This window comes from Diabrotica virgifera, chromosome 3 (assembly GCF_917563875.1).
Source record: "Diabrotica virgifera virgifera chromosome 3, PGI_DIABVI_V3a".
Taxonomy (NCBI): Eukaryota; Metazoa; Arthropoda; class Insecta; order Coleoptera; family Chrysomelidae; genus Diabrotica; species Diabrotica virgifera.
The window spans coordinates 99,367,629-99,380,724 of NC_065445.1; the positions used below are offsets into that span (position 1 = coordinate 99,367,629).

Sequence of the window (13,096 nt, forward strand, 5' to 3'; positions counted from 1 at the left end):
TAAATTTAGTATTCACACCTTTCTTTTTTTTAACATATTATGTCTATCACCTTGCTTGGTATTACTTAATACTTGAGTTCTGTGAGTTCTGTATTAATTTCTTAATAGTAAAAATGTAATCATGGATACGTCTGCCCTTTCTGAATCCACTCTGTGATTGTTCCATTTTAAAGTCAACTTCTTGTAAGAGACGTTTCTCTAATATTCTTTCGTATATTTTGGGAGGGATGCTTAGTGTTTTACATCTGTAGTTGTAGTTGCTACATTCGCGCCTATCTCCCTTTTTGAAAATGGGTAGAATAACCCCACTTCCGAATCTTTTGGTATTTGGTTCTTACTCCATGTCTTATTACAAACTTTTTTTAGTAATTCACTGCCCTTCTCGCCCATGTTTTTTAGCAATTCCGCTGTGATTTTATCAAATCTTTCTTAAGTTTTTTTATAATTATAATAATGGATTGGATGTCCCCCGCTCCCCCCTCCCGCACAAGCCTTGCGCCAGACCAGCCAGTGAAGCGACCGTCCACGCGCAACCCATGTGGGGCTGGGCGACCATCTACGATGAAACTAGCAAAACAGAACCAGTTGACAATTACGAGTAACATCAATCATTCATACATTCATCAATTCACACTCGCACTCATACCCATTTACTCCAGGTTAAAAAGGGAGGCAGTCAGCGAAGTGGGATATAAAATGTCCTCCCCCACTAGCTGCCCCAGGACAGAACAAACAAGAGAATAACAAAGAAACAGAAAATAGACAGAACAAAAAGAATACCCAAGACAGTCGACATGGACCAGATGTAGAGAGTCTTCCCCATACTGGCTGTCTGTTACAACGTGCTCCAAATAAATAAATAAACAAATGAATAAAATTTGTTAAAAAAGAATCGATAAAAAATTGTAGAAATAATACTGATTACATTAATAAATAATTAAAATAAATAAATAAAGCACAATAAAATTAATAAATAAATAAGTAAAACCAGATAAAAAAGTATAAAAAAATATGGGCAGACAGCGAAGTTTGTGATAAATGCAATGATCAGGTCGAAGTCTCCCTTGCTGTCTGCGTTGCATACGAACACGACATGCTGCGCGTCATCCACCACCCCACACTCAGGGCATAGATCGTTCTCGGTTTTCCCTATACGATGGGTATATTTCCTGAATGATCCATGTCCCGTCAAAAACTGTGTGAAGTAATAGTTGACGCGCCGATGCCTACACCCGTACTACCTCACTACGTCCGGGATCATGGATCTCGTCCAGTCCGCCTTTCCGACTTCGGCTGCACATTCCCTCTGCCACATCTCTAGAGTTGTAGCTCTTTCCTGTGGCCCTGAACCTATCGCCCCGTTGCCCCTCCGGTACATTCAGACTCTCTCCCTGGCCAGGATGTGCACCGGCACAGAACCAGCCACCACCTGTAAGGCAATGCTTGATACAGTTCTGTACACACTGCACACCCTGATTAGGGGTTTTCTTTGGGCCCTGAGAAGCATGTCTTTGTATTTTTTCATCCGAAGGACCTCGTGCCACATTGGGGCCCCGTATAGTATTCTAGATAATATGGATTGTAGCAATACTGTTCTCTTTTGGGATCCGAGTCCCCAGATGTTGGGCATTAATTTGTTCAGTGTTGAGGTCCTCCTTTCCGCCTTCCGACATGCTTCTTGCACATGTTGTCCGAAAGAGAGTCTGGCATCTAACGTTATTCCCAGGTACCAACTGTCCTTTGGGGTCTTATTTCGGAGCCTTGATATTTAAAATTTATCTCGTTTCTCTTTCTTGGCCCCCTCAAGATTATTGCTTCTGTCTTTTCTACTGCTACTCTTAGGTCGTTCTTTTCTATCCACGCCGCGGTCGTTCGTATCGCTTCATTTACTTTTTCTGTTATTCCCCAATTCGTATCGTCTTCGACCAGTAGGGCTAGATCATCTGCGTATGCTATCGCTCTCACTCCTCTCTTCCTGTGTATTTCTAGTACCCCGTTATATAGTATGTTCCAAAGTAAGGGTCCCAGGACTGATCCCTGGGGTACTCCCGCAGTCATTTCTTTCTTTTTCTTCTTTGATATGCATACGGATCTTTCAGATAGATAGTCCTTTATTATGTTGGACACATACTCTGGAGCCCCAAATTCGACGATTCGATCTACTATGAGGCCCCAGTTAGCCGAGTTAAAAGCATTTTTTATGTCCAACAGAACAAGGACCACCCATCTTTTCTTGCTTGCCTTAGCCGCGTCCCTTATCCAGGTCGAGGCATGGACTGTCGATCTGCCTTTTCGAAATCCATATTGTTGATTTGATAACCCTCTCTCATCTTCCAACACGCCTTCCAGTCTCCTCTTGATAAGTCATTCATAGAACTTACCAAGGCAGTTCAGGAGGCATATTGGCCGATAAGAGGCTGCTGACTCGGGGAGTTTCCCAGGCCTTAGAAGTAGAACCAGGTTCGCTTTCTTAAAGTCCCTGAGAAACTCTTGCTTCTGCAGTAGATCGTTACATATTCTTTTGATCAAACCAGGTTTCTCTGTTGCTATAATCTTTATTGCCTCTGATGGTAGTCCGTTAGGGCCGGCAGATTTCCCTGTCTTCATCTCCTGGCCAGCAGTTCTTATTTCTTCTTTCGTGAACTCCTCGACCATCGTTGGGAATATCTTGATAAAGTTTTGTATTTCCTTAGTGGGGAAGAGGAGTTCAGCTGATTCCATTTGCTGGTCTTCGTTGAGTCTAGATGGGGCGATTATCTTCAACGTCTTCATTGTGATCTTGTACGCATCGTCCCATATATCCTCGTCCAATGCTTTTACGAGGGTCTGTCACTTTTCCTTTTTCTCTTGTTTTATTTTTCAGCACGTCATAACTGAGACGAAGTTTAAGATGCAATCCACGTGGCATCCATTGTGGTAAGCTAAAATTTGATCTAAGACTCTAAAACAACGCGTAAGTTTCGTAAGCTAAGCTTTTAACTAAGCTAAGCTTTTTTTCTTAAGCTTAAAACCTGTTGGTGCGACCAGGCATTAATGGCTGCAGAAAATGGGATTCGAAAAATAATTGTACTGAATATGTTAAACTAGAGTAAATTTATTTACGCATACTATTTGTAAATATATTTTTTCTACGAGCGTGCAAAAATGTCTACTTTCGCGCACGCATTTTAGTTTAGAAAGTTTTACTTTCTCAGTTAACTTAAAATAATCGCCTATATTGACATTTTTTTTCAATTTTTAATACTGACTTGAGCATGGAATAGCGGGACCACAAAGTATTTGGTTTGCAGATTTTGGATAGACTAATAAAATAAGCCAAAAACACTTCTTCTTTTAAGCTATTTACACTTTTTTCTTTACACCAACTCATAAAAATATTGTATTCTTTCTTGTACCTGTTTGCTGATTTTTCCGGTAACAAATTAAGATAATTGACAACGTCGAGGATAGATGGAGGTAGTTCTTCGTCACTTGATGCCATCTAAATCACTGAATTATTTTTTAATTCGTAAGTAAAGATAAATTTTAAAGTGTGTGACGTGCTTCTTGACAATAATTGCTTTGTTTGACATCGTTGCTATGCCTTTAAAATATTAAAACCTGTACATAACAGGTATTTAGGCACCGCATTGAATTTAATTTGGTGTTATTATATCGTCGTCATGCTAACCAATTATATAGAAAGTTTGGTTTTGACAACCTTGTCAAAGATTTAATTTGTGTATGTATTTTTATATTAATTCAATTAATTGATTAAGATTTGGTCATTTTTAAATGCTCGTAGAAAAAATATTGTTCCTAACTCTTGCAGAAAGTCTCTTTTCCGCACTCGACTGCTTGCCGAACTCCGCTTCGCTTCGTTCGGCAAACTGCAATCGCGTGCGGAAAAGTATGACTTTCTGCACTTGTTAGGAAAATAACTATATTATTCTTCAAAATGAATTATTTATTTTAGGTTTCCGAGCTTACCATCCGTCCGGTGGGAAATGTGTTTTAAGTATATTTCACCAATTCAAAATATTTATTCTAAACTACACTGATATCTGCATTTTCAATTTAGCAAGAAGGACCAAGTTATTTATTATATATTTAAAAAATACTGTTATACATAAATTTTGAAGTAAATAAATAAGTTCGATATTTATTTTTCTCTATTATTTGTTTTTTTTTTCATAAAGACATTAACTCACCGCAAAATTAAGGCAAGGGTGTAAAAAATTATTTAAATGATTATATTGTCTAATGACCTACACAGAGTAGGTCAATTCCGTTCGAAGCACTAGAACGAAGTTTACAATTTATCTATTTTGATATATATTATTTAATTATAATAATTTTATATCTACACATAACTGAACAATAGAAACATGTAGGATTCATCTGCCAAGTTTAACTTCCTCTTCTCGTTTAAACGGTTCTGTTGCGGGCCTGTTAAGTATGCCAGTTCCGAGAGCATGAAGCACTGCATCATGAACTGTTGGGAAAATCATGAAAATTGGTTCTTTCTTTTCCACTTTATCACATCTGACAAATGTTTCAAATACAGTACCTAGAATTATATATAATAATACATTATTACATAATTATACAAGTCTTCCAGTTTTATATGGGTGTACAGAAACTCTCATAACAAACGAAGACCAGAGATTCCTCAGGTAATTTTAAGAAAATTAAACCCAATTTACCTATAAATAATAGTCCGAAAATACTTCCTAGAGCTCTTTGAAGAAAAGAGAGAGAAAAAAGTTAGATCTCTCGTAATTAGTTTTTTTAAATACCCCCAGAACGCTTCTATTTAGAACGCCAGAAAAACGAAAACTGGTACGCCTATTTATCTTCCAGGGATAATAGTCCATGTGGTGAGACCTTAGAGCATGGAAAATTTTTTCTCTCTCTGGAGATCTAACACGCAATCTGTTTTTCGAACGAAAGTGAATCCTTATTTTAATACGGTTGGTTCTCATTGAGATTTGACATCACTTGTTTTATTAGTGATTTTTGTGCGATTTCTGAGTGAAAACTAGCAATTTTTTTAACTCTTTATAGTGGTGATGTGTTCGGCTTACGGTTGTAAAAGCGACAGCAGCAGGAAATAAGTGCGAATTACATTTTACAGGTAAATAAATATTTCTGTTATGTGTGCGTAGATGAAAATTCAATAAATCTATGTTCTTAGATATTGCCTCTTAAATGGTTAATAATTTGAAAATTAACACTTTAATGTACCTTATTACATAATTAAAATTACATGGTTAAGTTATAAAATGAGAAAAATTTACATGTAAAATTAAAAGTAACATAAAAAATCACCATTTTACCAGTGGTGTAGGTACGAAACGGTACGAAATAAATGAAATTATAAAATATATTGTGGCAACTTCGAAAATGGAATTAATAGCGTATATTGTTATTACATATTATTGACTTTTTTTGTTGTTAAACATTTTATTGCTTGATTCTATTTTGTTTATATGTAAAAAAATTATTTAAGAGCACAGGCGCAAATATTTTACGGCTATCTCTATTTTTTCTTTTTTTACACGGCAAATTATATGTATAGTATTTTTACTACAAAAGCGATATTACGTAGGTCAAAATTTTTGACGTAAGAGAACTGTCAAAACATTAGAATGTGACTTTTCATTATTGCCATGTTTATTATAATTATTATAAACATGGCAAAGTCACATTCTAATGTTTTGATAGTTCTCTTACGTCAAAAATTTTGACCTACGTAATAACGCTTTTGTAGTAAAAATACTATAGTAAAGTTTTCACTGGTATGGATACGTACATAAACATTACTTGACAATGACATTGTCACCATTAACTTGAGATGACTTTTGAATGTTCTTGGATAACTGTTACTTGTATCATCGCTTAAATTATTAATTCAATTAATTAATATGATAATTTTTCACTGACTATGTATTCAGTGATTATAATAATTTATATACTATGCCATAAAAGATAATACTTAATCGAGAAAAGAGGAAAAGTGATTTTTTTAATAATATATTGTTACTATGGAACGCTTAGATAAATTTTGAATATCTTTAACAACAAAATGCTTATATCACAATATATATCCTGGTGTAGTCTCTGCTTGGGATCTTCCATAAATAACTTTTTATTAATGTCACGTCTTAAATTCTTTAGCCAATACACTATCAATATTATTTAATAAACAACTCAAGATAACGAGCGATACACAATTATTGGATCAAAGCTAGCCGTGCAAAAAATTACGTATGTCTTGTTTTAATCTGAATTTTTATCAATTAATTTTGATTAACGTTATAAAACATAAAAAATCAGTCAAAGCCTTTAACACAGAACTTTAATCTAAAATAAAAAGAATTAACACAATTATAAGTAACAATAATAAATAAAATCAAACAGGATGCTGTATATGTCCACCACCAACATCTCTACATAACCTAACTTTTCTTGTTAAGTTGACGTGCACTGCAAAGTTGACGTAAACTGGAAAGTAGTATATCTGAATTAAGAACAGACATGCGCTGTATATCTATCTCTGTCGTTGAGAGCCACCTATGGTGACAATAATTTTGGATCAAACGTTATTATTATTCCTAAAGCCGTGTCAAATATCTAAAATTGCCGCTGTCTTGTCAGCACATTCTGTTCGACTGAGTGCGTTGTACGACAAAGATAGCGAATATTCAATTTGGAAAATATTACCACTGACATGGTGTTCATTTTTTTTCAATAGGGCTTTTCATAGATTGTCATTTGTTTTGAGCTTCTGTCATGTATCACATAATATTAATATATCTACGTCATACGTCTTTGGTTTGTATTATTGTTATATACCAATAAAGTATGTCGTAGATATATTAATATTATGCGACACATGACAGAAGCTCGAAACAAATGACTGTGAATAAAAAGCCCTATAGGGCTTTTCATCGATTGCCATTTGTTTCGAGCTTCTGTCATGTGTCACATAATATTAATATATCTACGTCATACGTCTCTAGTTTGTATCATTGTTATATACCAATAACGTATGACGTAGATATATTAATATTATGTAACACACGACAGAAGCTCGAAACAAATGACTGTGAATGAAAAGCCCTATAGGGCTTTTCATCGATTGCCATTTGTTTTGAGCTTCTTTCATGTGTCACATATTAATATATCTACGTCATACGTCTCTAGTTTGTATCATTGTTATATACCAATAACGTATGACGTAAATATATTAATATTATGTGACACATGGCAGAAGCTCGAAACAAATGACTGTGAATGAAAAGCCCTATACTGAAAAAAGTAATACTTTTGAAAAATTTAAACGCAGAATGAAAGACTAAATTATTACCGAGGGCTAAAAGTCTCTCAGAATAAATAAAAAGTTTCTTTTGAATGAGATCTTTGAAAATAAAAATCACACTAAATTGTCTCTTAGTTTTTCACCCCTGTAACTTTTTTCTCAGAATTCGAAAAAATAAATCCTATTTAAATATAGTATTGGAGCCGAAATTTTGCGACCTATGTGAAATAAAGATATCTATCATAAATCAATAATTCAAAAAGTTTGCTTTCGTCACATCCCCTAATTCCTAATCCTGTTTTATTTTGAGTGGGTATAAAAGTTCAACATACTAAAATACTGTTATTTGTTTCAATCTTTCTATGTAAGCCATGCATAATATTGTGTAATTAATAAAAATAGAAAATTGAACTAAACCTACGAGCAATTTTATTTAATTATGTAGTTTTATATAGTTTCTTCTGCCCTACGCGATACGCCACTGGCACTCGTGTTTGGTTCTAACTTGGTTTTGGCTTCAGTTTCGTTCTCGTTGCGGTCACTCCAGGGAGAGGGTAAAAAATTTTCCATACTCTAAGGGTGAGACCGCTCAGCCAGCCACATTGTTTGATTTGCTTGTCTAGATAATGTTTAGAAGAAATGCGTTCAATGTGCTTCCCCGTTTAGGATTTTGTCCTCTTCAGGGTTTGAGGTGAATGTATTGTGTTGGCAGCAAAAGCAAACAGTCCGAAAAACACACTGGGGCAAGCGCCGTGTCCTGGTGTTCTTGGATCCTGGGTTATGCCGGACGGTGGTGTCCAGAAGGCTAAGAAGTCAACAGAGAAGAAAGTTTGATGGATTGTTGTTGGTTCCATAGACATTTACGTGTACTGTCCGTGCTTTGCTCTCGACCAGTCTCCCTAGAAACCATTGTACAACGACAGGCGAGCCTGCGTCCCTCGTCGGCGGTCAGGAGGTGGCTTTGAGTGCAGCGTGGACAGTGTGCGTTCGAGTGGATAAAATAGTTGCGGCTATTTTCTTGGGACGAACAGGTATAATTGTGCAATGAAGTTGGGAAACCGCAAAAAACCAACTTCTCCCTGTTCGGGGTAGGGAAGAGGAAATGTTAGAGGTGGGTACGGTAGGCTAACGGGGTAGCCTCAAGGATGTTTTCGTACTCCACCGGGAGTTCGTCAATGCATGTTTGCATTAGAGCGGACGGTACATTAATCTTTTTGCGTTTGGGCTTTCGGTGGAGTACGTGGCCGGAAGATGAACAGGAACATTTGAGAGATTCTTGTGTGTCGGAAGGGGGGCCGTTGATTACTTTGATTGTGAAGTTCCTGTTCAGAGAGTTTATTCTCTCGGTGATTTTGGGGGTGTTCGGGATGTTATGGATTTCGTTTGAGGGATATCGCCAGTGCTCATAGTTGCATCTACGCAAGATTCTACGTTCTGTTCTCAACAACCTCTCTTGTTTTTGTCTTGAACAAAGAGAGTAGATACATGATTTGTACTCCATGACGGGTCGAATAAAGGTCTTGTAAGTGTGAATGAGAGTCTTCTTGTGTGTCTTGTGAGACCGCTCCCGTCTGAAAAACATTTCTAATTCGGTTTCTCTGCGGATTCATATTCAAAAATGTCCCAAACCGGCCAAAAAATCGGATGGACATGCATAATTAACAATTAAAAAACTACGGTCTAAATTGAAGTTAGACCCAATCGCTCTTAGGAATCTTGAAAAGGAATGTTTAAACTTTAATCTAAGTTATTGGCACCCTCAAAAATACTAATTTAAATATGAGATTTTAAGCCTCGAAAATGCATGTTTTCGCATTTTTTAGATTTTAAATCGCCTATAACTCGAAAACTGTCAATTTTTGAGAAAAATCACACGATACCTTTCTTGCTTAGAATGCCCAAAGAACCTAAAAATATATTTTTTGGAGCAACAAAAGGTGATCTTATGTATTTGTTTAAAAAAATTGTTTAAACAATTTCTAATCAATTACTTTTAATGGGAAATAAGCCACAATTTTACCAAAAAAATGATTTTATTAACGTTTCGAAGCCCAAATCGGGTTCCGTTGTCAAAATACAAAATACTACTAAAATAAACAAAAATGTTGTTGCTCAGTAAAAAAATTCTTCTAATAATTTATTTTATCTGACTCATTTATATTGGCAATTCAGACGTATATTATACATTTTAAAGTAGAAGACTTTAAAATGATATCGCCAATATTTATGAGTTGCGATCCTCAGACGACTTTACTAAAAGATAGTTCATTTGATTACATGAAATCAATCCCAACTCAAGAATATCCTTCACAAAAAAATCATAGCATATGATCTGTCTTTAGAAAGACAACCAAATGCAACGATGACAGTAAAATTCTCGAGTTAGAGATTCCATAGTAAATCACGAGGGAAAACCAGAAAAAACCTCGTGATACTATCCCGACATCGTAAGTATTTATAATATATAAGTATAAGAATGAACTATCTTTTAGTAAAGTCGTCCCAGGAACGCAACTCATAAATATTGGCGATATCATTTTAAAGTCTTCTACTTTAAAATGTATCATATGCGTCTGAATTGCCAATATAAATGAGCCAGATTAAATAAATTATTAGAAGAATTTTTTTACTTAGCAACAACATTTTTGTTTATTTTAGTAGTATTTTGTATTTTGACAACGGACCCCTATTTGGGCTTCGAAACGTTAATAAAATCATTTTTTTGGTAAAATTGTGGCTTATTTCCCATTAAAAGTAATTGATTATAAAAATGCCACAAGAAAATAGCTTCAGAACAACATTAAACAATTTCTGCCCAAAAATTCCGTCAGGCACCCTTCAGATTTGTTTAAAGGGGACATTTTTGAATATGAATCCGCAGAGAAACCGAATTAGAAATGTTTTTCAGACGGGAGTGGTCTCACCACATGGACTATAAATTGATTCAGCAATGTCGAATTTCTAGTACCGGTCATAGGCGTCCGTTTTGGGTAGGGCCGCGGGTATTTTATTGCATACATTTTTTGTCGTTAACTTTTAAGCATTTTTGACACTGGAATAATAAGTTGTGAAATAGTCTAGTTTCTAGTACTAAAAGGTACTCTTGCGTCGGTAGAATACACCGTTTTTCAGAAAAATCAATTTGAAAATTTTTCGTTTTTTGAATTTGAAAAAGAAATTGAAAGAAATATTCAAGAAAACGATGTATTTTAGCGACTTAAAGCAAGAGCAACTTTTGGTACTAGAATACCTTATAATTTAATATTCTAGTGTCAAAAATGCTTAAAAAAAATAAGGACAAAAAGTTATGCGATAAAATCTCCATTGACCCACCCAAAACAGAGGCATATGATCGGTACTAGAAATTCACAATTGATAAAATCGATCCACTCTGGAAGATAAATAAACGTACCAGTTCTCGTTTTTATAAATAGTTTTTTTTATTTTTTTTTTTTTAATTAAAAGATGAAATATTAATGTCGATTTTGTATCCCACCGACATAAAACAAGAGTACCTTTTAGTAGGAGAATACCTTACAATTTAATAATCCATTATCAAAATCGTTTAAAAGACAAAAAAACCAAAGTTTGCAAATTTTAGAAACCAGGAAGGTGTTACCAAAAGCTTCATCCGAATGAAGTTTTATTTCTAATATTATTTTAATTTTATTAAAGTAAAACTTTGGCTTGCTTTTAGCGGATGTCGCCACGATATCCGTATCGTTATTTCGTTGTGAATCGATATTAGCAACCCGATTTGTTTCGGTTTGTTCAGGGATAGTCATATATACACTCTCTGATGAGAACCTTAACAAGGTTCGAAACTGGTTAGAGTACTTATGGCACTCTCTGAACGAACTGAAATATAAGACGGCTCTTGTATCGTTTTATTGCTACAACAAACTAATTATTTATAGTCCAAGCCGTGGGTGAAAAATAGGTCGATTTCAGGATACAATTCAGGAATTTTTGAAACCTATCAGGTGTTGTAAAGGACGATGCCAGAAATAACTTATATTAAAATGTAACCAAAAATTTTGTGCGGTTTTTTATTTATGACGATTTTCATTTGTTAAATTTGCAATTTTTAAAGATTTTTAATTTTGCAGCTTAGGATATTCATTTTAGAGAAAAAGTTTTAAATAGAAAATTGTAGTAAATTAAAAAATCTACAATTTGAGCTATTGCAGGTTTAATTTTGTGAATATGTTATTGCAAAACAGCCTGCGAAAAGTCCAAAATGGCCGTTTTTTGCAATTGCGTTATTTAATGTAAAAATATTTTTTATATATTTTTTAAGGCTTTAAAATGAAGATATTTCAATACTAAACATAAAAAAAAATTGTAGTGCCCGATTTGTGAACTTGTGGCATAGATATTATAACTTATTTATCCCAAGGGGTCAAATGTCCAAGGCTATAACTTTTTGAAAAAAAATCGTAGTTAATCCAAGATCCACTCTCCTTCTAAAGACTTATATTTTCATATTGTGATGTAAATAAATGCGTATAACATTTTTCAACCTCTAATTTCGGGTTTGAAAATACGGGGGCAAATTTCGTTATAAACATTTCGAACTGAGCCGCCACTATACATCCTATGAGTTTCTAACTTGCAGATTATTGTTGCTGAAGCCAAAATAAAGATTAAAAATCAAATAAAAATATTCTACGACCAACTGAAGCCGAGATAATTGTTTTTGTTTTCTTAAATCGTAGTGACTTTATTTATAACAATTAAGAAATTATTTCACAGTCATTGACTAAAGAAAGACTGACATTATCTTAAAATAAAAATTATTGTGACCGAAAGTTACATTTAATTATTAAAAATGATTTTTAAAGTGTGGTGGAGGTTTATTTTTCGTTTCGACTGTGATTTATTGTGTCGGTTGCCTTAGCAACGGCTTGCAACTTATAATACATTGAATCACGGTTTTCACTTTAAATTTTAAAGCACCGCTTGGATTGACATGAAATTTGGCAAACACATAGATAATATGTTAAAGAATAAAAATGATATTAGGCCTCTTCGTGCTTTTGTCCTAGGGGTGAGTTTCACCCCTTATAAGTGGTGAAAAAATATATTTTCAAAATAAGTTCGTAAATGGATAAAACGTGTAATTCTAAGCACCTTTTGTTCTATAGCATTTTTTCACCAAGTTAATACCTTTCGAGTTATTTTCGAGTAAATACCTTCATTTTTAAACAACAAAAAATACACGTTTTTAGGCGGTTTTTGACAAATAATTCTAAGAGTAAGTATTTTATTGAAAAAAAGAGTTTTAACAAAAATATAGCAAATTAAAAATTGAAAAAAACGGTGTACGCGTCAAGTCTCTAGACCCAGTAAAAACAAAGTTCTAGCTAATGAAAAAGAGGTTCATATCCGTCAAATTTCAAAGTGAATTATTTCTACGTGAAATAACCGAAAAATCATGCACTTTTTGGAGAAAAATCATTACAACTTTTTTAAAGTGTTTAAAAAAATATGTATATCTGTTTAAAAAAAAAAAAGTTTATAGCATCAAAAGTAAGCAAGTTACGCTGAAAATAAAGTTGATCTCTTTTTTTTGGTCAAAAACTCGGGAAAGTCACCCCCTAATTAGCATCAAAAATGAAATTAATCAATTTTACTTCAATGTTGTGTTACTCGTGTATGTGTCGTTTATGTCTGTAAGTTTCATTGATTCAAAGTGCTTATTTTTGAAGGGGCAGTAGTTAAAAGGACTTGAATATACAATAATCACGAGTGTATGCAAATTTAGAACAGCATCTTAACAAATTTTTGCCT

The 13,096-nt window shown here is 34.2% G+C and overlaps 2 protein-coding genes across 4 annotated transcripts in view; one reads left to right on the forward strand and one right to left on the reverse strand.

Moving 5' to 3' along the window:
- Window positions 1-13,096, forward strand: part of LOC126881218 (farnesol dehydrogenase-like) — a 378,698-nt gene that overhangs the window by 78,747 nt on the left and 286,855 nt on the right. For 2 of the 3 annotated variants that reach the window (XM_050645349.1, XM_050645348.1), the window contains exon 6: window positions 3,956-4,154. In XM_050645349.1, the coding sequence (XP_050501306.1) occupies window positions 3,956-3,997 (42 nt within the window). In that variant the 3' untranslated portion in view covers window positions 3,998-4,154. Of the gene's footprint in view, window positions 1-3,955; window positions 4,155-13,096 lie in introns of those variants that run through there. The other variant, XM_050645350.1, reaches the window with a different exon arrangement.
- LOC126881215 (prestin-like) overlaps window positions 4,139-13,096 on the reverse strand; it is a 111,005-nt gene continuing 102,047 nt past the window's right edge. The window contains exon 13 of the mRNA XM_050645326.1: window positions 4,139-4,549. Within this exon, the coding sequence (XP_050501283.1) occupies window positions 4,377-4,549 (173 nt within the window). The 3' untranslated portion in view covers window positions 4,139-4,376. The remainder of the gene's footprint in view (window positions 4,550-13,096) is intronic.